The following is a 22,286-nucleotide window of genomic DNA, read 5'->3' as shown; positions in this document are numbered from 1 at the left end:
ACCTGCCCCCCTCACCCCACCCCCCCACCCACCCCTGTCCTCTCCACCAACACTACCTGAGGCTCAAGCATTATAGTTTGTCCCACTCATGACTAACTGCATAATCAATGATCATTGATGCTATAGTGTGTGGAAGTGCAATCAGATATGGAGGGAATTAGACATGTTTCAACGCATTACATGGCAATTCCAATGAGGGCATAAAAACACCACAGTAAAATAAAGCAGAGCATCAAATTGGATTAGTACCTTCAATTAACTTTGAGTTTTTGCTTTATTTTTCAGTGCCATTTGAAGATCAATGTAATGTCATATGATGAATCAATTCTGTAATATAGAACCTAAAAATATAGTGAATCACATGATAGGCTATTTTTAACAATAGATTACAGGGAAATTCCCAATTTTGTATACAATATAAGAAGGCTGCTTATAATTTTAAAGATAAATGGTCACTTGCCACCCTAATATGTATTAATGCTTAAAGGGAAATTCTAGGCATCTTATTAAAATATCAACTCTAATGAGTTGGTATTTGTTAGCCAGTTCCAAGATAAACACCTTCTGTTATGATGGTTTTGAACTGAAAGCTGGGAGAAATATTTGTGTGCTAAAAGCATTTCCGTCTCTGTAATTTTTATTTTTTGTATTTCCCAGTGTGATTAGCAGGTTCACGGGTTGAAGGAAGGATCGAGAGATTCTTCATTGACGTAGCTCAGGGATGTTCGCTGGACTAGTAATCCAGAGACCCAGGGAAGAATTTTCCCCCCGTTGCAGGGAGAGTGTGCAGGGGCAGGCGGGAGTGGACACGAACCTGATCGGCGCCGCTGATTGGGTCTGTGCTGCCATTTTACGCTGTGCGCTCTCTGTGCAGGCGGCGGGGGGATTCCCTGAGTCGGGGCCTGCGCTCCGTGCCTCAGGGAGATCAGTCCAAGTTCAGAAAAATTTAATAAAAGAAAAAAAAAGTTTAAAGGACAAGTGCCCTCATGTGAAACTGTCACATGAGCTGGGACATGTCCATTAATTTTTTCAAACATTTTTATTTAATTAATAAACCCTTCATGAAACCTCATCCCGCCCGTGGATGAGGTTTCATGATAAATGCGAAAGCCGCCTGGGCTCTTCGCCTGCCCTCCAACCTTAAGGTTGGACGGGCAGCATTTTTAACAACTTTTAATTACTTTTTTAATGGCCTTAATAGGCCTTTGACAGTTTGACGGGTGCGCAGTCAACTAGGCTGCGCGCCCACCGAACTGACAAACTAAATGACGTGCGGTAACGTCGGTATGCATGCCCGGTGTCGCCACGCGTCATTTTACATGCCGGCGAGCGGGCCCCGTCCTCGCTTGCCAACCCGAAAATCCTGCTGCAAGGGCAATGCTCTGGGAACCCGGGTTTAAATCCCACCAAGGCAGATGGTGGAATTTGAATTCAATAAAAAATCTGGAATTAAAAGTCTAATGATGACCATGAAACAATTGTCGATTGTTGTAAAAATCCCTCTGGTTCACTAATGTCCTTCAGGGAAGGAAATCTGTCATCCTTACCTGGTCTGGCCTATTTGTGACTCCAGACCCACAGCAATGTTGTTGACCCTTAAATGCCCTCTGAAATGGCCTAGCAAGCCAGTCAGTTGTAACAAACTGCTACAAAGACACAAAAATTGAATGAAACCGGACGTACCACCCGGCATCAACCTAGGCACCGGAAAGGACAACGGCAATTGCAGCCCTGTTAACCTTGCAAAGTCCTCCTTACTAACATCTGGGGGCCAGTGCCAAAATTGGGAGAGGTGTCTCACGGACTAGTCAAGCAACAGCCTGACATAGTCATCCTCACGGAATCATACCTAACAGATAATGTTCCAGACACCACCATCACCATCCCTGGGTATGTCCTGCCCCACTGGCAGGACAGACCCAGCAGAGGTGGCGGCACAGTGGTATACAGTCAGGAGGGAGTTGCCCTGGGAGTCCTCAACATTGAATCCGGACCCCATGAAGTCTCATGGCCTCAGGTCAAACATGGGCAAGGAAATCTTCTGCTGATTACCACATACCGCCCTCCCTCAGCTGATGAATCAGTGCTCCTCCATGTTGAACATCACTTGGAGGAAGCACTGAGGATGGCAAGGGCACAGAATGTACTCTGGGTTGGGGGACTTCAGGTAGCACCACTACTGACCTAGCTGGCCGAGTCCTAAAGGACATAGTTCCTAGACTGGGTCTGCGGCAGGTGATGAGGGAACCAACAAGAGGGAAAAAACATACTTGACTTCTTCCTTACCAACCTTCATGACCCAGACCTCCCTGTCGCTTGTCATTTCAACACACCATCCTGCTCTCATGCCCACATGTCCGTCCTTGGCCTGCTGCAACGTTCCAATGAAGCTCAACGCAAACTGGAGGAACAGCACCTCATCTTCCGATGAGGCACTTTACAGCCTTCCGGACTTAACATTGAGTTCAACAACTTCAGATCATGAACTCTCTCCTCCATCCTCACCCCTTTTTGATCCCCTTTTTTCAAATATTTATTTTTTAATTCTTATATATACATTTTTTCCCCACCTATTTCTACTATTATTTTTAAAATTTATTTCCATTCATTATTTTATCCCCACCTTTTAGCCTATTTTGATCCTTGCTCCCACACTATCCCCTCCCCCCACCACACCCCCACTAGGCCATCTGTCACTGGCTCATCCTGCTTTCTACTCTCAATGTTACCATTAGCACCTCCTTTAGCCAGTATCACCACCATCAACACCCCTTCGACTTTTCGTTTATGACATCTTTTGCAATCTCTCCTTTGCCTCCACCTATCACTGGCCTTCTATCCAGCTTAATCTGTCCCACCCCCTTATACAGTATATATTTCACCACATTTCTACTTCTCTTTAGTTCTGAAAAAGAGTCATCTGGACTCGAAACGTTAACTCTGTCTTTCTCTCCACAGATGCTGAGTTTTTCCAGCAACACTTGTTTTTGTTTCACATTTCCAGCATCCGCAGTATTTTGCTTTTATCTTAGAGGGAAAAACATACTTGACCTCATCCTCACCAACCTGCCTGCCACAGATGCATCTGTCCATGACAGTATCGGTAGGAATGACCACCGCACAGTCATTGTGGAGACGAAGTCCCGCCTTCACATTGAAGATACCCTCCATCGTGTTGTGTGGTACTACCACCGTGCTAAATGGGATAGATTTCAAACAGATCTAGCAGCTCAATACTGGTCACCCATGAGGTGCTGTGGGCCATCAGCAGCAGCAGAATTGTACTCGAACACAATCTGCATCCTCATGGCTGGCATATCCCCCACTCCACCATTACCAGCAAGCTTGGGGATCAACCCTGGTTCAGTGAAAAGTGTAGGAGGGCATGCCAGGAGCAGCACCAGGCAAACCTAAAAATGAGATGTCAACCTGGTGAAGCTATAAAACAGGACTACTTGCATGTGAAACAGCATAAGCAGCAAGTGATAGACAGAGCTAAGCGATCCCACAATCAACGGATCAGATCTAAGCTCTGCAGTCCTGCCACATCCAGTCATGAATGGTGGTGGACAATTAAACAACTCACTGGAGGTGGAGGCTCCACAAATATCCCTGTCCTCAATGATGGAGGAGCCCAGCACAGCAGTGCAAAAAATAAGGCTGAAGCACTTGCAACAATCTTCAGCCAGAAGTGCCAAGTGGATGATCCATCTCGGCCTCTTCCGGAGGTCCCCAGCATCACAGATGCCAGTCTTCAGCAAATTCGATTCACTCCACATGATATCAAGAAACAACTGAAAGCACTGGATACTATAAAGGCTAAGGGCCCAGACAACATTCTAGCAATAGCACTGAAGACTTGTGCACCAGAACTTGCCGTGCCCCTAGCCAAGCTGTTCCAGTACAGCTACAACACTGGCATCTACCCGGCTATGTGGAAAATTGCCCAGGTATGTCCTGTACGCAAAAAGCAGGACAATTCCAACCCGGCCAATTACCGCCCCATCAGTCTGCTCTCGATCATCAGTAAATTAATGGAAGGGGTCATCAACGGTGCTATCAAGCGGCACTTGCTTAACAATAACCTGCTCACTGATGCCCAGTTTGGGTTCCACCAGGGCCACTCAGCTCCTGACATCATTACAGCCTTGGTTCAAACTTGGACAAAAGAGCTGAGCTCCTGAGGTGAGGTGAGAGTGACTGCCCTTGACATCAAGGCAGCATTTGACTGAGTGTGGCATCAAGGAGCTCTGGCAAAACTGGAGTCAATGGGAATCAGGGGGAAAACTCTCCTCTGGTTGGAATCATACCTAACACAAAGGAAGGTGGTTGTGGTTGTTGGAGGTCAGTCATCTCAGCTCCAGGACATCACTGCAGGAGTTCCTCAGGCTAGTGTCCTAGGCCCAATCATCTTCAGCTGCTTCATCAGTGACCTTCCTTCTATCATACGGTCAGATGTTGGGATGTTCACTAATGATTGCACAATGTTCAGCACAATGTTTGCGACTCCTCATACTGAAGCAGTCCATGTCCAAATGCAGCAAGACCTGGACAATATCCAGGTTTGGGCTGACAAGTGGCAAGTAACATTCGCACCACACAAGTGTCAGGCAATGCCCATCTCCAACAAGAGAGAATCCAACCATCGCCCCTTGATTTTCAATGGCATTACCATCACTGAATCCCCCATTATCAACACCCTGGGAGTTACCATTGACCAGAAACTGAACTGGACTAGCCATATAAATACTATGACTACAAGAGCAGGTCAGAGGCTAGGAATTATGCGATGAGTAACTCACCTCCTGACTCCCCAAAGCCTGTCCACCATCTGCAAGGCACAAGTCAGGAGTGTGATGATGGAATACTCCCCACTTGCCTGGATGAGTGCAGCTCCTACAACACTGAAGAAGCTGGACACCATCCAGGACAAAGCAGCCTGCTTGATTGGCACCACATCCTCAAACATTCGCTCCCTCCACCACCGACGCACAGTGGCAGCAGTGTGTACCATCTATAAGATGCACTGTAGGAATTCACCAAGGGTCCTTAGACAGCACCTTCCAAACCCATGACCACTACCACCTAGAAGGACAAGGGGAGCAGATAGATGGGAACACCACCACCTGCAAGTTCCCCTCCAAGTCACTCCATCCTGACTTGGAAATATATCGCCGTTCCCTCTCAGTCGCTGGGTCAAAATCCTGGAACTCCCTCCCTAAGAGCACCATGGGTGTACCTACACCACATGGACTATAGCGGTTCAAGGCAGCAGCTCACCACCACCTTCTCAAGGGCAATTAGGGATGGGCAATAAATGCTGGCCCAGCCAGCGAAGGCCACATCCCCTGAATGAATTAAAAATAAGCTTGACTTTAAATTGCAATCTTTAAGTTTTTACCTTCCCGAATGTTTTTTTTATTCATTCACAGGATGTGGGCTTTGCTGGCTGGGCCAGCATTTATTGCCTATTCCTAACTGCCCTTGAGAAGGTGGTGGTGAGCTGCCTTTCTGAACCACTGCAGTCCATGTGGTGTAGGTGCACCCACAGTGCTGTTAGGAAGGGAGTTCCAGGATTTTGACCCAGTGACAGTGAAGGAATGGCAATACAGGTTTTTGTAACAATCGACATTGGTTTCATGGTCATCATTAGACTTTTCAATTCCAGATTTTTATTGGATTTAAATTCCGCCATCTGCCGTGGCGGGATTCAAACCAGGGTTCCCAGAGCATTACCCTGGGTCCCTGGATTACTAGTCCAGCGACAGTTCCACTACGCCATCGCTTACCCCTGTTTTCCTTTTTCTCCCTAATTCCATTTCGGAATACTTCAGCTATTACTTGCCACCTTGTAACAGCAGGTGGCATAACAGATGGGGCCGCTGGTAAAACCACTTGGACCAATTTTTGATCTTGACTGTGCATCAAGGAATGTTGGAAAACAGAAAGACCAGGTGATTTGGAAAGCTATGGAGGGGAAATTGGAGGTCAGGTCTCCTTGTACCTCTTGCATGCAAAACCTGAAGGCCAGATGAAGAGAAATGTTGGTGAAGAATTGGGAGGTTACCTTTGTGTATTCTCAGCTCGAAGGAACTGTGCACGATTTACTGAGAACTAATGAGGGAAAAAAAAACAACCTACTTTGGTGCAACGGGCAACCTGGGTGCAAATTGAACTCAAAATTGCGCTAGTTCTCAGAAGGCTTTTTTTTTTTGCTTAAATCTCTGGTCAAACTCAGCTGCATATTGCTGAACATAAAATCTGCCACAAACCAGTGCAATTAGGCAACGTTTTAGAATGTAACTTTTTAAAAAAGAAATTGCATTAGAAAATATTCCCCGATATTTAAGAGTAGTAATCTGGTGCAGTTTTATGCTCACAGCTGAAGATCGGTTTGTCAGAAAAAATAAGCATTTTTTAATCGGACTGTTCAGCCAGTAACCTTATTTTAAATAACTGAAAAGTCTTTATTAAAAAACTATGCAGTACCATTTACTGGTTATATTGGTATACAATGGGTAGTTTCTTAGTAAATTAAAACAAAATAAAACATTTTAAAAGGAACCTTAGGGTGGAATTTTCTGTGCCTGCTGCTGTTGGGCATCATGGTGGGTGTGAGTGGACAATAGGGCGGGAAGGCCAAAAATCGGTTTCACGATGTTGTGAAACCAGTTTACAATCATCCGCTCCACCTGTCAATGATGGGCTGCATTTCCCACCGCCATATGTCGGGAACTTCATTGTAATACATCTCCATATCATTATAAGCCCAGCGTGTCGGAATCATCCTCCCCGCTGGATCATACGGTGTGCAATCACGCCGATGTGTTTCACAACTGAACGTAAGCAACGTGCACCTGGTGGGCTGCACTTTGCTCGGGACTTTGAGGTTTGTTTGCAAACTTTGCTTTGGGAAGCAGTTGCTGTCATCAGCACCAGGCTTTGCGGGCAGCACCACATCACTCTTAGGGGGGCTCATGGGCAGGTCTCTACTTACAAGACCAGGCATAAGGCAGGGGTGGCTTTTCAACGGCTGCAGGACTAGGGTTTGCTTGGGGAAGGGGGAGAAGTGGCCTCGGGCAAGGGAAGAGGCTGCAGGACTAGAGCATTACTGGGGGAAGGGGGTATCCGAGGGTGTGTGTGGGGACACACATTGATCTGTGCAAGAGGGTGAAGGCTGAGGAGGAAGTCACCAGAAGAGATGAGGCCAGATGGAGATGTGAGGGTCTGTGTGAGAGATTGACTGGCTGTTATCCATTGAGCTGGAAGTGAGTGAGATGCCAGTGAATGTGTGATGGGCTTGTGAGTATGAGTTTAGAGTGATGACATGGTGGCCTTACCCTAGCAGCACAGATGAGATCATTCACCCTCTTTCTGCACTGGATGGCGAACCTTTTCTGTACAGCATTGGCACTGATGACCACTACCACCACCTCCCAAGCTGGAATGGTGACACTGATGGGCCTCCTGCAGCCAGAGTGGGGGTAGACAACATCTTGGCAGGCTTCAACAGTGTCCTGAAGGTGTCCCAGGGCTGTGTCACTGGATTGGGGGGCTGCAGTTGTCTTGCCTTTTGGGGCCATGTCTTCTGTGCAGCATTCCTGGGCTGAAAGCACCGAGAGGTGTGTGTGCAGCTGCACTTTAAATATGGTGCCCGGCGTGAGGAAGCGGTAAGGTGATGGTATGGCGGGTGAATTGGAGGCCGCCTGTCAGCAAAACGACCTGTTTCCCGGGAATGCATGATTAATGAGGGGCATTGCGACTATTGAGAAAACCCGCCATTGCGACCAGCGGATAAAACATCCTTTTTCCCACCTGCTATCCATCCTTAGTGTCCTTCTGCTGGAAAAGAAGCTTAAACGGGCGCAATTATGGGAAACTTACTAATTGACTAATTTGATTTGGGAATGTGGCCAGCTTTCAGAGCAAAAGATCCCGTGGCTCGTTGTTCACTGGATGTAGACTTGGTGCAATATCTCATCCCGAAAGACAAAACTTCTGATAATGTCGTGCTCTGTCAATACTGCATTGAATATTAAGCGTGTGTCCATGGGGCTTGAATCTATAATCTGCTGACCAACTCCCTTTTAAAATTTATTTATGAAATCAGACATCACCGCCCTGCCAGGTAAATTCTGACAACTCTGAGTGAGTACATTTCTCTGCATTTTCCCTGTAATTTTCTTTTGGCAATGATTTTGAATCCATGACCTCGAGTTACTGACTCACTTGCTGGAGGGAATCTTTTTTCACTACTTATTTTAAAAAAACCTCTCCACATCTTGAAATCCTTTATTAAGTCACCCCTTAACCTTCTCTGTTCCTAGGAGAACAGTCCTAACTTTTCCAACCGCTTCTCATAACTGAATTCTATCACACTAAACACTCTGGTAAAGCAAAATATGTTAATAGCGGAACTCTCTCCTCTATCTTCACCCCTTCTTAAAAGAATATTTTTATTTTTTATTTACATATTTTCATTTTTCTTTATTTATTCATAGTTTTATCCCCTTTTTTTTATCCCACCTTTTAAAATCAATTTTTAAATCCTTTTTCCCCTACCATCGCCCCCTCCCCTCAACCCCCAACAAAAAGGGCAATCTGTCACTTGTTCTATGTTGTTCTTTCACAGAGTGCTGACCCTTGTTCTGTTATTAACACATTCTGCTTTCTTACCTTTATGCCACTTTCAGCACGTTCTTTAGTCTTCACCACTACATTAACACTCTCTTTGTCTTGTGATTGTGACATCTTTGTCAATCTCTCCTTAGCACCCACCTATCGCTGACCTTCTATCCTGCTTTACCTGCTCCACCTCCCTTAAACAGTATAAATTCCATCACATTCCTACTTCTCTTTAGCTCTGAAGAAGAGTCATACGGACTTGAAATGTTAACTCTGTTTCTCTCTCCACAGATGCTGTCAGACCTGCTGAGTTTTTCCAGCATTTTCTGTTTTTATTTCAGATTTCCAGCATCTGCAGTATTTTGCTTTTAACTCTGGTAAATGTCCCCTGTATCTATTTGAAAGCTTTTACATCTTTCCTGAAGTGTAGTGTCCAGAATTGTCCACAGTATTCCAGCTGAGGTTTAACCTATGATTTATAAAGTTCTAGAATGATCCCTTTGCTTTTATTCTCCATTCCTCTAAAGCTAAACAACCCATATATTTCTTTAACCACTCTATCAATTTGCCCTGCCACCTTAAGTACCAGTGCACATGGACACCAAGGACAGAATTTAATTCTCCCCCTGGAGGCGGGCTTGGAGGTGGCGGGGCTTGTATAATTGGGCCAGAAGATGCAAGGTGGAGATCCTGTTGCCTTTGCCAAAATAAGTCCGGGGTGGAAGGGACAAGCATGTCGATCCCATCAAAGGTCAAGGGCCTCATCCCGCTGCTGTTGGTATTCAACCAGTGCTGGGTGGGGCCACATAATCTGGGCTTGATGGGTGTGGTTGGGGGGGGTGGTGGGGCGCAGTACCTCCTACTTGTGCAACCCATGTCCTAGGGAGCAATCGTCTCCCAGGGGTAAACACCCCTTTAAACTAACCCCCTCCACCCCCTCCTGAGGGCGTCCATGACTGGATCTGGTAATCCTACCTTTCCTACAAGCTCCAACAATGATCCTGCAGCCTGGACCTACTGCAGAATCGGCAGTGGCCAACACTCCTGATAGCGCTGCTGGAACTGAAAAGCAGCCGGCCTCTGATTGGCTTGCAGCTCTCAGGTAAATGCCTGATTGGCGCTGATCGGGGAGCTCCCAATGATGGCAGCAGGGTTAGCGCTGGCTCTCCAGCTGGTGCATGGGCCCTTCATCACAAGTATTAAATTACACCCAAGGTCTTTTACATTAGGCCATTTACAGTATACTGCCTTTTTGTATTAATCCTCCCAAAGTGCATCATTTCACACTTCTCCACATTGTGTTCCTAATGCCATGCTTCACTAATGCCCACTTCACCACTCAGCGAGCTAATCGATTCAAGAACCAACGGATCAGATCTAAGCTCTGCAGTCCTGCCACATCCAACCGTGAATGGCGATGGACAATTGAACAACTCACTGGATGAGAAGGCTCCACAAATATCCCCATCCTCAATGATGGTGGGAGAGCCCAGAATATCAGTGCAAAAGATAAGGCTGAAGCATTTGCTACAATCTTCAGTCAGAAGTGTTGAGTGGATGATCCACCTCGGCCTCCTCCAGAGGTCCCCAGCAGATGCCAGTCTTCAGCCAATTCAATACACTCCAGATGATATCAAAAAATGGCTGACGGCACTGGATACTGCAAAGCCTATGGGACCTTACAATATTCCGCAATTGTACTGAAGACCTGTGCTCCAGAACATGCCAAGCTCGTGGTCAAACAGTTCCAGTACAGCTACAACACTGGTATCTGCCCAGCAATATGGAAAATTGTCCAGTCATGTCCTGTACACAAAAAGCAGGACAAATCCAATCCAGCCAATTACCATCCCATCAGACTAGTCTCGATCATCGGTAAAGTAATGAAAGGGGTCATCAACAGTGCTATCATACGGCACATGCTTAGCAATAACCTGCTCACTGACACTTAGTTTGGGTTCCGCCAGGGTCCCTCAGCTCCTGACCTCATTGCAGCCTTGGTTTAAACATGGACAAAAAAGCTGAACTCCCGAGGTGAGGTGAGAGTGATTGCCCTTGACATCAAGGCAGCATTTGATCGAGTGTGGCATCAAGTAGCCCTAGCAAAACTGGAGTCAATGGGAATCAGGGGGAAAACTCCGCTAGCTGGAGTCATACCTAGCACAAAGGAAGATGGTGGTGGTTGTAAGAGGTCAGTTATCTCAGTTCCAGGATATTACTGCAGGAGTTCCTCAGGATAGTGGCCTCGGCCCAACCACCTTCAGCTGCTTTATCAATGACCTTCCTGCCATCATAAGACTAGTGTTGGGGATGTTTGCTGATGATTGCACAATGTTCAGCACCATTCGCGACTCCTCAGATACTGAAGCAAGACCTGGACAATATCTAGGCTTTGGCTGACAAGTGGCAAGTAACATTTGTGCCATACAAGTGTCAGGCAATGACCATCTCCAACAAGACAAAATCTAACCATCGCTCCTTGATATTCAATAGCATTACCATCGCTGAATCCCTCACTATCAACATACTGGGTGTTACCATTGACCAGAAACTGAACTGGACTGGCCATATAAATATATGGTTACAAGAGCAGATCAGAGGCTAGGAATCCTGTGGTGAGTAACTCACCCCCTGATACCCCAAAGCCTGTCCACCATCTACAAGGCACAGGTCAGGAATGTGATAACATGCTCTCCACTTGCATGGATGAGTGCAGCTCCACGGCATGCAAGAAGCTTGACATCATCCAGGCCAAAGCAGCCTGCTTGATTGGCACTCCTTCCACAAACATGAACTCCATCCACCACCAAAGCACAGTAGCCGCAGTGTGTACCATGTACAAGATGCACTGCAGCAACTCACCAAGGCTCCTTGGACAGCATCTTCCTATGACCGCTGCCATCTAGAAGGACAAGGGCAGCAGATAGATGGGAACACTACCACCTGAAAGTTGCCTTCAAGCCACTCACCATCCTGACTTGAAAATATATCACCGTTCCTTCACAGTCGCTGGGTCAAAACACTGGAACTCCTTCCCTAAAAGCACCACATAGACTGCAGCAGTTTAAGCAGGCAACTCACCATCACCTTCTCAACGGCAAGTAGGGATGGGCAATAATTGCTGGCCGAGCCAGTGATGCCCACATCCCATGAATGAATTTTTAAAAATCCTGTCCGTTTCATCCTGAAGCTTAGTACTATCCTCATGATGATCTTCTACTTTGTCAAGTTTCATATCATCTGCAACTTTACAATGCTGCTCGTTACAGCCAAGGCTAAATTGTCAATAAAAACTTAAAAAATTAATGGACCTCAAAATTTTAGTAGCTCATTTAGTTATGTAGAATCCAGGTTCTCTCTGTTTTGTATTAAGAATTTCAAGGCCCTGTAAGAGATCAGTCAGCATATAGCACTTTATGACAGCACTGATCAAAGTTGAATCTGATGGCCGGAACTTAATACCCCTGTCAGAGGTGAGTTCAGAGATGGGGTGGGGGGGACGGGTGTTGCGTGATCGAGCGTGAGGGTGCAGGAGATCCTGCTGCCTTCCCCTCTCCCTCCAATTAAGTCCAGGGTGAGAAGGATGGTGGAGGGTGGCCTTCCTGCCTGGAGGCCAATTGAGGCCTTAAATGACCTCTTAGGAACCTCTTCCCACCACTGCTCGTATTCAACTGGGAAGGCCACCCAGCAAAACCCTGTCCAGTTTGCCTGCGGCCTTCTGCAGGGGGCATCTAATTCAAAGGCACTCAATGCCCAATTGAGGGACCTGGCATTGGGAAGCCACAAAGATGCCCGTGTTGTCAACCCCTCTCCTTTCTTGCTGCTGGCTCACCCCCGCTCCCTGGGAACCCCATCCTGCTGCTCTTACCTGTCTCCGGGGGATCCATCACTGATCCTCTGGGTAGGCCCCAGTGCAATCTCAGCAGTGACCTCTGCTTCCAGTGGCACTGCCGATACTGTAGAGCTGCTGGCCTCTGATTGCCCAGCAGCGGGATTTCCATATTGTACTCATTTGAGTTCAGTGGGAGGTACAAAGCTGCCCTGGTAAGTGCCTCCTTACCTCAGGATAGTGGCGAACCTCTCATGAAAAGTGACGCAGGGCTCCCACCAGTCCTCCAGCCGGTGGGCAGGACCCATGCCACTGACACTAAATTCCGCCTGATATGACAGAGATCAAGGGTTGTATTTTCAGTCAGAGGTCTGGAAAGAGAAATGAGGCTTTTTAGCTCCACGATCCACTCCCACAAATCATGGCCTAGGCAAGCCCACCGGGATTCTCAAAGCTGCAGCCAATCAAAGATGAGAGAACGGATTGTCATTCAGTCACAATGGCAGATGGGCTCCCAATAGTGGAGGGTCAAAGGGAGGCTCTCCAGCACTTAGTGATTGGTAGGACTGGCTGAGGTGGGAGCTGCCAATCTGAAGGTGGAGAGAGGGAGGGGGAAGGCTAGGTAGGTTTTTCTCTCTCTGTTTGAAGGTTGTTACAGCTGTCTGGCCGTGATCCTGGAGGGTTAATCCAGCCTAGGAACAGCCAGGGGCTGCAGATGTGGCTCAGCAGCTGTTATGGGTTGGTTGGGTGGGGTGGGGTGGGGGCAGGGGTTCCCTCATGTGATCCCCCCCCCCACCCCACCCCACCATCCCTGCCACTTCCAGCCCTCAATCCACCACATTAGCCTGGACGTGGTCCAAGCCAACCTGCAATATGACTAAAAATTCCAGTTGGTATAAGAACAGATTATCAATAATTGCCCTCAATTGGCTGCCAACCAGATCCTGCACTAATTTAAAAGCCTTGGCCCAATATTCTGATATTAGGCATTAGAGCTTTAATTAATATAAAATAGATATTATAGCACACCTGTACTGCAACAACAACTTGTATTTATATAGATGCTTTAAAGTTATAACATGCCCCAAGGAAATTCATAGGAGTGTAATGAAGCAAAGTTTGACACCCAGCCTCATATGGCAGTATCAGGGCAGATGATCAAAGAGGTAGGTTTTTATGGAACATCTAATAAGAGGAAAGAGAGGCAGGGAGGTTTAGGGAGGAAATCTCAGAGGCTGGGGCCTAGGCAGCTGCAGACATGGCCACAAAAGGTGGAGCAATTAAAATCAGGGATGCTCAAGAGGCCAGAAGTAGAGGAGCATAAAGATCTCAGAGGGTTGTGGGGTTGGAGGAGAATTAAGGAGGGGCGGAACCGTTTAGGGACTTGAAAACATGGACAAGGATTTTAAAATTGAGCCATTGCTTGACCAGAAGCCAATGTAGGTCAGCATGAACAGACTTGGGACAAATAAGGATGCAAGCAACAGAGTTTAGAATGCATTCAGGTCAAGAAGGATGAGAAAGAATAGTTTATCTTTGTCACAGTCACAAAGGATGTCATTTGTGACGTTGATAAGAGCTGTTTCTGTTTCTAACAGCAGTTGCTGTTAGCTTTTCAACTCTATTTCCAATTCTTTGCCTTTTCCCTGTATCTGTTTATATTCTTTCTCAAAAACGTATCCAATTCCTTCTGAGAGGAGGTTATAGTGTTTGCCTCAATAGCCACTTGTGATAGAGCATTCCATGTTTTAATAACCCTTTGTGTGAAAAACATTCTTCAAAGGTCTCCCTTGGTACTTCTGGTGATAATCCTGAAGCTATAGCCCCCCTTGTTCATGATTTACTGACTAGTGGGAGCAACCTTTCATTGTTTACCCTCTCAAAACCTTTCATAAATTTGAAAACCTATATTAGATTCCCCTTATCTTCTGTTTAAGTGAAAAGAAACACATTTCTGAGTATTTCTTCACAACTATCAACTCTCATTCTGATATAATTCAGGTGAATCGTTGCTGTACCTTTTCTGTGGCATTAATATCCCCTCCTAAAAGGAGGTATCCAGAATTATACACAACTGTGGCCTAAATAATTTATTTTAGAAATTCAACATCACTTCTATAGTCATATATTCAATGTCCTATATATAAACTCAAGAATTCCATTTGCCCCTCATTGCCTTTTCTCCCTTTTAAAGATCTCTTTGATCCCCCATTTAACATGTAGGGTATGCTTCCTTTAATTGTTCTTTTCCCCAAAATGGACAACTCCATCTCGGTGCATTAAATCCTACAGAACCACCTGGTCACTGGTGTAATGCAGGAAACAAAAAATAACAAGCATTGATATAATTCCCCTTGTAGCTGTTTTCAGATCATTTATGTAGGTAAAAACCAGAAGGGGTCTCTGTGCATACTCTTGAAGCACAGTACTATCCGTATTCTGCAATTTCGAAACATATCACCCATACCTCTGGCCTCTGCGCTGTGCCACACTCTATCCAGACTTTGCATGCCCTTTAATACCATGTGCCCAAATTCTCACAAGTCTCTTATGTGACATCTAATCAAACACTTTCTGAAAATCCGTATATACATCACATTTGCTTTGTCTACACACTCTGTTTAATTTTACAATTAAATTAGTCAAGCACGACCTTCCCTTTAGAAATCTATGCAACCTGTCTCTGATGATTTTGTAAGTGCTCTGAATGCATAAGTGTTTTGTGTTTATAGAGAAGACAATGAGCTGGACAGTTTCTGTATTGTACATTGCTGATATCTTGATCCTGATAATAATTTGATCAGTATGTCATGTACATACCCAACTCTGCAAATAGGACGTCATAATTTGGGTCATAGAGTCATAGAGGTCTACAGCACAGAAAAACGCCCTTCAGCCCATCAAGTCTGCACTGGTCAAACAAGTACCTAACTATTCTAATCCCATTTTCTAGAACTAGGCCCATAGCCTTGTATGCCATGGCATCGCAAGTGCTCATCCAAATACTTCTTAAATGTTATGAGGGTTTCTGCCTCTACCACCCTTTCAGGCAGTGAGTTCCGATTCCCACCACCCTCTGGGTGAAAAAATTCTTCCTCACGTCCCCTCTAAACCTCCTGCCCCTTACCTTAAATCTATGCCCCCTGGTTATTGATCCCTCCACCAAGGGGAAAAGTTCCTTCCTGTCTACCCTATCTATGCTCCTCAATTTTATACACTTCAATCATGTACCCCCCTCAATCTCCTCTGCTCCAGGGAAAATAACCCCAGTCTATCCAATCTCTCCTCATAACTAAAACTCTCCAGCCCAGGCAACATCCTGGTGAATCTTCTCTGCACTCTCTCTAGTTCAATCACATCCTTCCTATAATGCGGATTCCAGAACTGCACGCAATAAACTAGCTGTGGCCTAACCAGCGTTTTATATAGTTCCAGCATAACCTCCCTGCTTTTATATTCTATGCCTCAGCTAATAAAGGGTGGCTGGATCTCTTCCTAATTTGATGGTGTGAGGTGTAATGAAAAAGTATTTAAAAACCTTCCAAACCTCTCAATTTTTTCTATTTTAATTCACTTTGAAAACTAGGAAACTAGAAGCTTCTCAAAGTTTCTACTTCTCTTTTTCATTCCCTTGCTGCCCATGAGACTTTCATTTCTTGTAAGGTAAAATTGTGCAGCATGCTGTGCACAACCATGATCCTTGAAGCTCTAGCTGGTTTCTTTGCAGCACACCAAATCAATCTAGACACTTGGCATATACCTTCAACTGCCAATAGGATGCTCAGAGATCACCCTGGTGGAAAAATGGACGTTAATTATATCATTGCTTTGCTGGTGTCCTGGGAATGTGCAAAGGTGCCATCACGAAAGTGGATGATAGTCTTAAACTCCCAAGAGAATCACAGACACTTGTTTTTCTGACACAAGTGCAATGAAGTTGGATAAGGACAAAGGCAAAGAACTGGTGGAGCCAACTGTTACACAACATATCTGATCTTCAGTTCATTTGAAGACAATGAATGCTGAGTGGAGTGTATAACAGGTGGCCGATGTGGTGTCACCGGTTTTGTATCTTCATCATGTCTAATTTCAGCCTGAAGAGTGATGGCCTAGCATAATACCTTATCATGAAGCATGTCGCATTCATTGACATCATGATGTGCTGGTAGTTGCAAATAATCTATTGAGGGGAATCCTTTCTTGCTGAATGTTGTTATAGACATTAGGCTAGGGAGCTTGCATGGCCATGTGAATGCAAACAGTAACTTCTGGGAATCTGGGAAATTCTACCATTCTGCAAAATGACAGAAAATGGTGTAAACGATACCACCATGTAACCACTGTATCATTTGCATATGCCTACCCTAAAGATGACGCTGTCTTCCTCCAGCTTCTCAAAATGAAGCCGGAAAATGAGGCAAAGACTGAAGTGAATTGAGATTCAGTGAAACTGATCTCTGTCCTATTTCTCACAGCCATCTGCCTGATTATTATTATAAACTCTTTTAAAATCAGACAGCCACTAAGAGTTATGAATATCTGTAAAATTCCCTTTGTTTGTATGAATCCTGATTACATCAAAGCAAGTGACTCAGAGGAGTTACTGAACCCAGTAGTCTGAAACAACTAGACTATTTTGTGGCAAAGTCAATACTGAAGTATCCCAGGTTAATGATTACAATTGCCCTAACTTTAATTCGAATTTCATCGCACTGTTGGGTTTGTAACTCCACCCACTTAACAGATAATATCAGTTTGAAGAAAAATATTCAAAACATCAGCAGGAACTGGCAATAATAAACATAATGGTGATAAGGATCTCTCTGATTCTTTGCAACTATTTGCTCTTTGAAAGAGAAAGTTGTGTGGATTTAATTAATAGATGCTTGCAATTATATTCAGGCTCTAAGAGACAGAAAGAAGTTTCCCCCCTCCTTTTCCAGGTATGAAAACTGACATTAAAGTGCTTCTTTAGTGAAACTGTCCCATTCCACAAATGTGAAAAAAAGCCTGCTGCTTCCCACTTAGGTGCATACTGGCCCGAGTTTGAGAATGGATTAGCACTTGAGGGATATAACTGAATCAATGTCCTGGAATGAATAGATGCAGTCTTGTCATTGATATAACTGAGCTGATACTTGACTGCACTGAAAGTTGGCTGTAGCTGGGCTGGCAGTCATTGTTTGTCCCGTTCACAATATCATTGCACATGTACTCGACAAAATTCCATCCATGATATAATAAGATGAGTATTAAGTGAAAGCCTAGTTCAAGATACAATTGGATCCATATGCAGCAGGACTCCGACAACCTTGCTTGTGATACTGCATTGTTACTCATCTGTAATCTGTGTTGGTTTGATAAAATCAGGTTTATTGTCCCTGTTAACATTAATATTTCAAAGTAGGCTGTGTTCCATGGCGCACTATAATCATATAATGCAGACAACCCCAAATTGTTAGAACACTTCTCAATTTGTGGTGAGTTTTAGGAAAGAAGACTTTGAGAAAAGATGCCAGAACACCAGATGCTGTACAGGACACTTCAGTGAATTAACTCCTAGATCCTTTCTCACCACCCACAGCGTTTGGCTTCTTCAGATAATTACTCTTGGCAAAGGGATGTAGAAGATATGTCACAGCCAGAACTCTGATAGATATGATAAACATCACCAGATAAATGATGAGTGGGGTTGTGGTCAGGCTTGCTGGTGGAGATCTTTATCCCGTAGTAGTGATGGCTCTAATATGTTCTGTTTATAACATCTGTGGTATGTATTTAACCAATAATAATAACTTTTAATAAGTATTTTTGTAGTCCAAGAAAAACAGTTGAGGCTGCTTTCAAATGTTGCTTTGTCATACCTTTGGAAATGTAATTTTTATTGCCTTTTGAATTTACAGAGGAGGTGGAATGGGAAGTTACAAAGCAATGAGAAAGAGGACCTCCAGGCTAGTCATGTACATGGAGGCACCACCTTCAAATACATCTTGTTATTCTTCTGGCATTCATACTCATTAAGGCACATAAACTCTGAAATAATGTTCCTGTGCAGGACTTAAGTATGAGTATTCCAGAGGCAGGCACACATTATTGTGTATGTTTGTATCAGAAATTTGGATACTATCTACAGAGGTTTATGAGGAAACTATTAGGCAGGCCAGTAGCAATCTTGTTATCAGTCCATTTCAATGACAATTACTGGATTGATATTCACCGGATGTGTTGACAAGGACCTGATAACTTTAATGAATTTAAATACCTGTGCACAATTTGTGCCAAATATTTGAGGCATCATTGTACAGCACCAAATCCATGTAAGCTTAAATATTTACTATGGTATTGTATTGCAGCTGAACGCAGTGATGTGTAACACATATCGCTGTAATTAACACATGTGTGTGTATGTGCTTATGTTTGGGAGGTTCGCTATGCCCATTGATTTAATAGCCGCAAGAACAGATCCCAAGTATGGATAAATGGAGATGTTACCTTAACATTGGGGTTGACTTATTCCTGGACTCGTCAAAGTATGTGACATACCTTATTGCAGTATCTGTCGAGCTCACTATCCATTATAATTTTGGACATTCTAATTCTGAGTGTGTTAAAGTCGATGTAGTATTAAACCTAGACCAGGATTTTATGGCCCCTCCCGCCCGGTGGGATATTGCGGTCCCGCTGAACTGAATGGAGATTTAAATGGCTTGCCGCATCTGTCTTGTGGGGGGGGGGGGGGGGGGGGGGGGGGACACCATGGCGGGGTAGTAAAATCCTGGCCCTAGTGAAGGTCTAAAGCCAGGTAAACTGAAATTGCACAAACTAGTGCAATCTCAATAGCTCAGTTGTGGGAGCAGGAAGCTGGGCAGGGTGGCAGAGGAGGAGGGATGTTGTTTCTAGGTGTGATACCAAACTATACAGACAAGGAAGAACCCAGGTTCATTGTGCAGCAATGCTTGATCGCTTGCCCACACCCAACATTGGCTTCATCAGAGGTAGGCTAATGAAGGAGGGGACAAACAATCAGGGATCCTGCTCCTGATTGCTATTCTGTCTTGTAATGACAGAAATTGGGATTGGCCATGAAGCCTTTAATGATGGAATAGGCTGCTGGCACTTGCTGTCTATGTGCATCCATGAAAGAAAATGGCACTTCAGGAAGTTACAGAGAGCGAGTTGATGCCCATGGGGCCATACTCTAGCATGAGTCAATACTTCGGCAACAGCAGGGAGAAAATGACCTAAAAACAAAAAACCTGCACAAACTGAATACATTTATGACTCTTGGCAGCCATTTGTTTGAAGAGACACCTGTGTCTTTACCTTGGCTCGACATGTTGAGATCACTTTGCCTGTTTCTGAGAATCCTTCTACCAGTAGAGAATCTATCCATCAAACCGTGAACAGTTTCTAAACTCACCAGGAAAAGCCAATCCCCAGTGAACATGCAGTGTGCTAACAGGGAACTAGGATTTAAATAGTTTATGAAACGCTGTCTATTCACTGTTTGTACAGAGGTGTTCTGATGAATGCAAGTATGGGAAATTTTACCTCAGGAAATGGAAGACAAAATGCCTCAACAAGAATCCTCTACTCCTGACACAAAAAGGAAAACAATGTAGCCTGAGGGCCTTTGATGTGATGATGTGAAATTGGTAGAGATTAATAGGTTAAGGGAGACCATTGTGAGAGTCTGTGAGCACACGTACACTATCACTGCTATATAATCCTTGTCAAAATGCATTTGTTCTGTGTGTGATCAGAGCTCTTGTTGTCTTTAGCAGGTTCAGGGTCACATGCCTCCACTCATGATCCCAATTTTTCCACACGACCAACGGACATTGGCAGCGGCTGCCGCAGCCCAGCAGGGATTCCTTTTTCCCCCAGGGATAACATACAAACCAGGTAAGCTTTTAACAATGAATTCCTTAGCATCATGAAAATAAAATAATTTTATTGGACAGTTGTTTAAAAAAAAAATTGCACAAAATGTTGATGGCTTATCTGGTATGGGAAATTATTTTATTATAGAACTTGAAAACAGCACATTTTGTTTCCTGTTTTATTTTCTCCCCTTATTCCTTATCCCTCCTCTCCCAAGGGAGGCAAATCATCCTGTAGTATTGTTCCATTGAGTTATTTAAATGTGACCCTATGCCAGGAGTGATGTTAGGCTATCACACATAATCCTTTCCTAATGAACCATTTTCTCACTAAACTTGGCTGCATGGTTGTTTTTGGTGCTCTCTCACAAGTCTGCTGGAAGTGCAGTGAAAGATCTTTGAATTAAGGCTGTGACCTGAATAAGGCTGGGCTCGGCCTGTGTTTCAAATTTCCAAGGGGCCTATTTGGGGCAGACGGGGCCCAAACATGGCCCCCTACCTCAGAGGGCAGATGAGTAGAGGGGGCCAATTCCCAGGTTAGGACTTTCCTTAGCCCTGGCTTGAGTCAATACTGAGCAGCCAGTACTCCAAGAAGGAAACTGGCCTTCCAAACAGGTCTGTTTGGGGGACTGCTTGTGCCATAAACGTGACTCGCACAATGTGAACTTTAGGAGCTCCATCAGGTCCCTTTGACCCATCAAAGTATAAGTCAGCAGGACTAAATAGAATGCATCCTGGAATGCTAAGGGAAATAAGGGAGGAAATTGCTGAGGTACTGGCTATAGTCTTCCAAATACACACGAACATACGAATTAGGAGCAGGAGTAGGCCACTTGGACCTCTCGAGCCTGCTCTACCATTTAATAAGATCATGTCTGATCTGATTGTAACCTCGACTCCACGTTCTTCCTACCCACGATAACATTTCACCCCTATGCTTCTCAAGAATCTATCTACCTCTGCCTTGAAAATATTCAATGATTCTGCTTCCACCACCTTTTAAGGAAAAGAGTTCCACCGAGTCATGAGCCTCTGAGACAAAAACATTTCTCCTCATCCCTGTCTTAACTGAGCAACCTCTTATTTTTAAACTGTGATCCCTAGTTCTAGATTTTCCCACAAGAGGAAACATCCTTTCCACATCCATCCTGTCAAGACCCCTCAGAATCTTATATGTATCAATCATGTCGCCTCTTACTCGTCTAAACTCCAGCGGATACAAGCCTAGCCTGTCCAACCTTTCCTGAGACAACCCACCCATTCCAGGTATTAATCTAGTATTCCAGGTATTAGTCTAGCTCTCCCCAGATAGGAGGGTGGTGCCAGAGGATTGGAGAATTGCAAATGTTACATACTTGTTCAAAAAAAAAGGGTGTAAAGATAAACCCAGCAACTATTGGCCAACCAGTTTAATCTCAGTACTGGGAAAGATTTCAGAAACGATAATCCAGGAGAAAATGATCAGTCACTTTGACAAGTATGGATTAATTAGGGTAACCAGCATGGATTTGTTAAAGGCAAATCATGTTTAATTTGATTGAATGTTTTGATGAGATGTCTGAATATTTTGATGAGATAACTGAGCTGGTTGATGACAGTTATGCGGTGTATATGGACTTGCAAAAAGCATTTGATAGAGTGCCACATAATTGACTTGCTAGGAAAGTTGAAGCCCAGGGAATAAAAGGGACAGTAATAGCATGGATACAAAGTTGACTGGGTGACAGGAAAAGGAGGGTAGTGGTTAATGGCTGTTTTTCAGTCTGGAGGAAGGTATACTGTGTAGTTCCACAGGCATCCATACTAGGCCCGCTGCTTTTCTTGATGTAGGTTAATGACCTGGACTTGGGGATGCAGGGCACAATTTCAAAATTTGTAGATGACACAAAACTATTGTGAACCGTGAGAAGAATAGTGATAAATTTTAAGAGGACATAAACAGACTGGTA

At 44.6% G+C, this 22,286-nt stretch overlaps 1 protein-coding gene across 5 annotated transcripts in view; it reads left to right on the top strand.

The window, feature by feature from the left end:
* The window catches only part of sox6 (SRY-box transcription factor 6), a 710,993-nt gene that overhangs the window by 529,345 nt on the left and 159,362 nt on the right, over window positions 1-22,286 (top strand). For 3 of the 5 annotated variants that reach the window (XM_078549279.1, XM_078549274.1, XM_078549278.1), the window contains one exon: window positions 20,239-20,359. In XM_078549279.1, the coding sequence (XP_078405405.1) occupies window positions 20,239-20,359 (121 nt within the window). Of the gene's footprint in view, window positions 1-20,235; window positions 20,360-22,286 lie in introns of all 5 variants that reach the window. The other 2 variants (XM_078549275.1, XM_078549276.1) reach the window with 1 other exon arrangement.

This window comes from Cetorhinus maximus, chromosome 9 (assembly GCF_964194155.1).
Source record: "Cetorhinus maximus chromosome 9, sCetMax3.hap1.1, whole genome shotgun sequence".
Classification (NCBI taxonomy): Eukaryota; Metazoa; Chordata; class Chondrichthyes; order Lamniformes; family Cetorhinidae; genus Cetorhinus; species Cetorhinus maximus.
The sequence above is the reverse complement of the archived record's forward strand: the minus strand, read 5'-3'. Positions and strand labels throughout refer to the sequence as shown.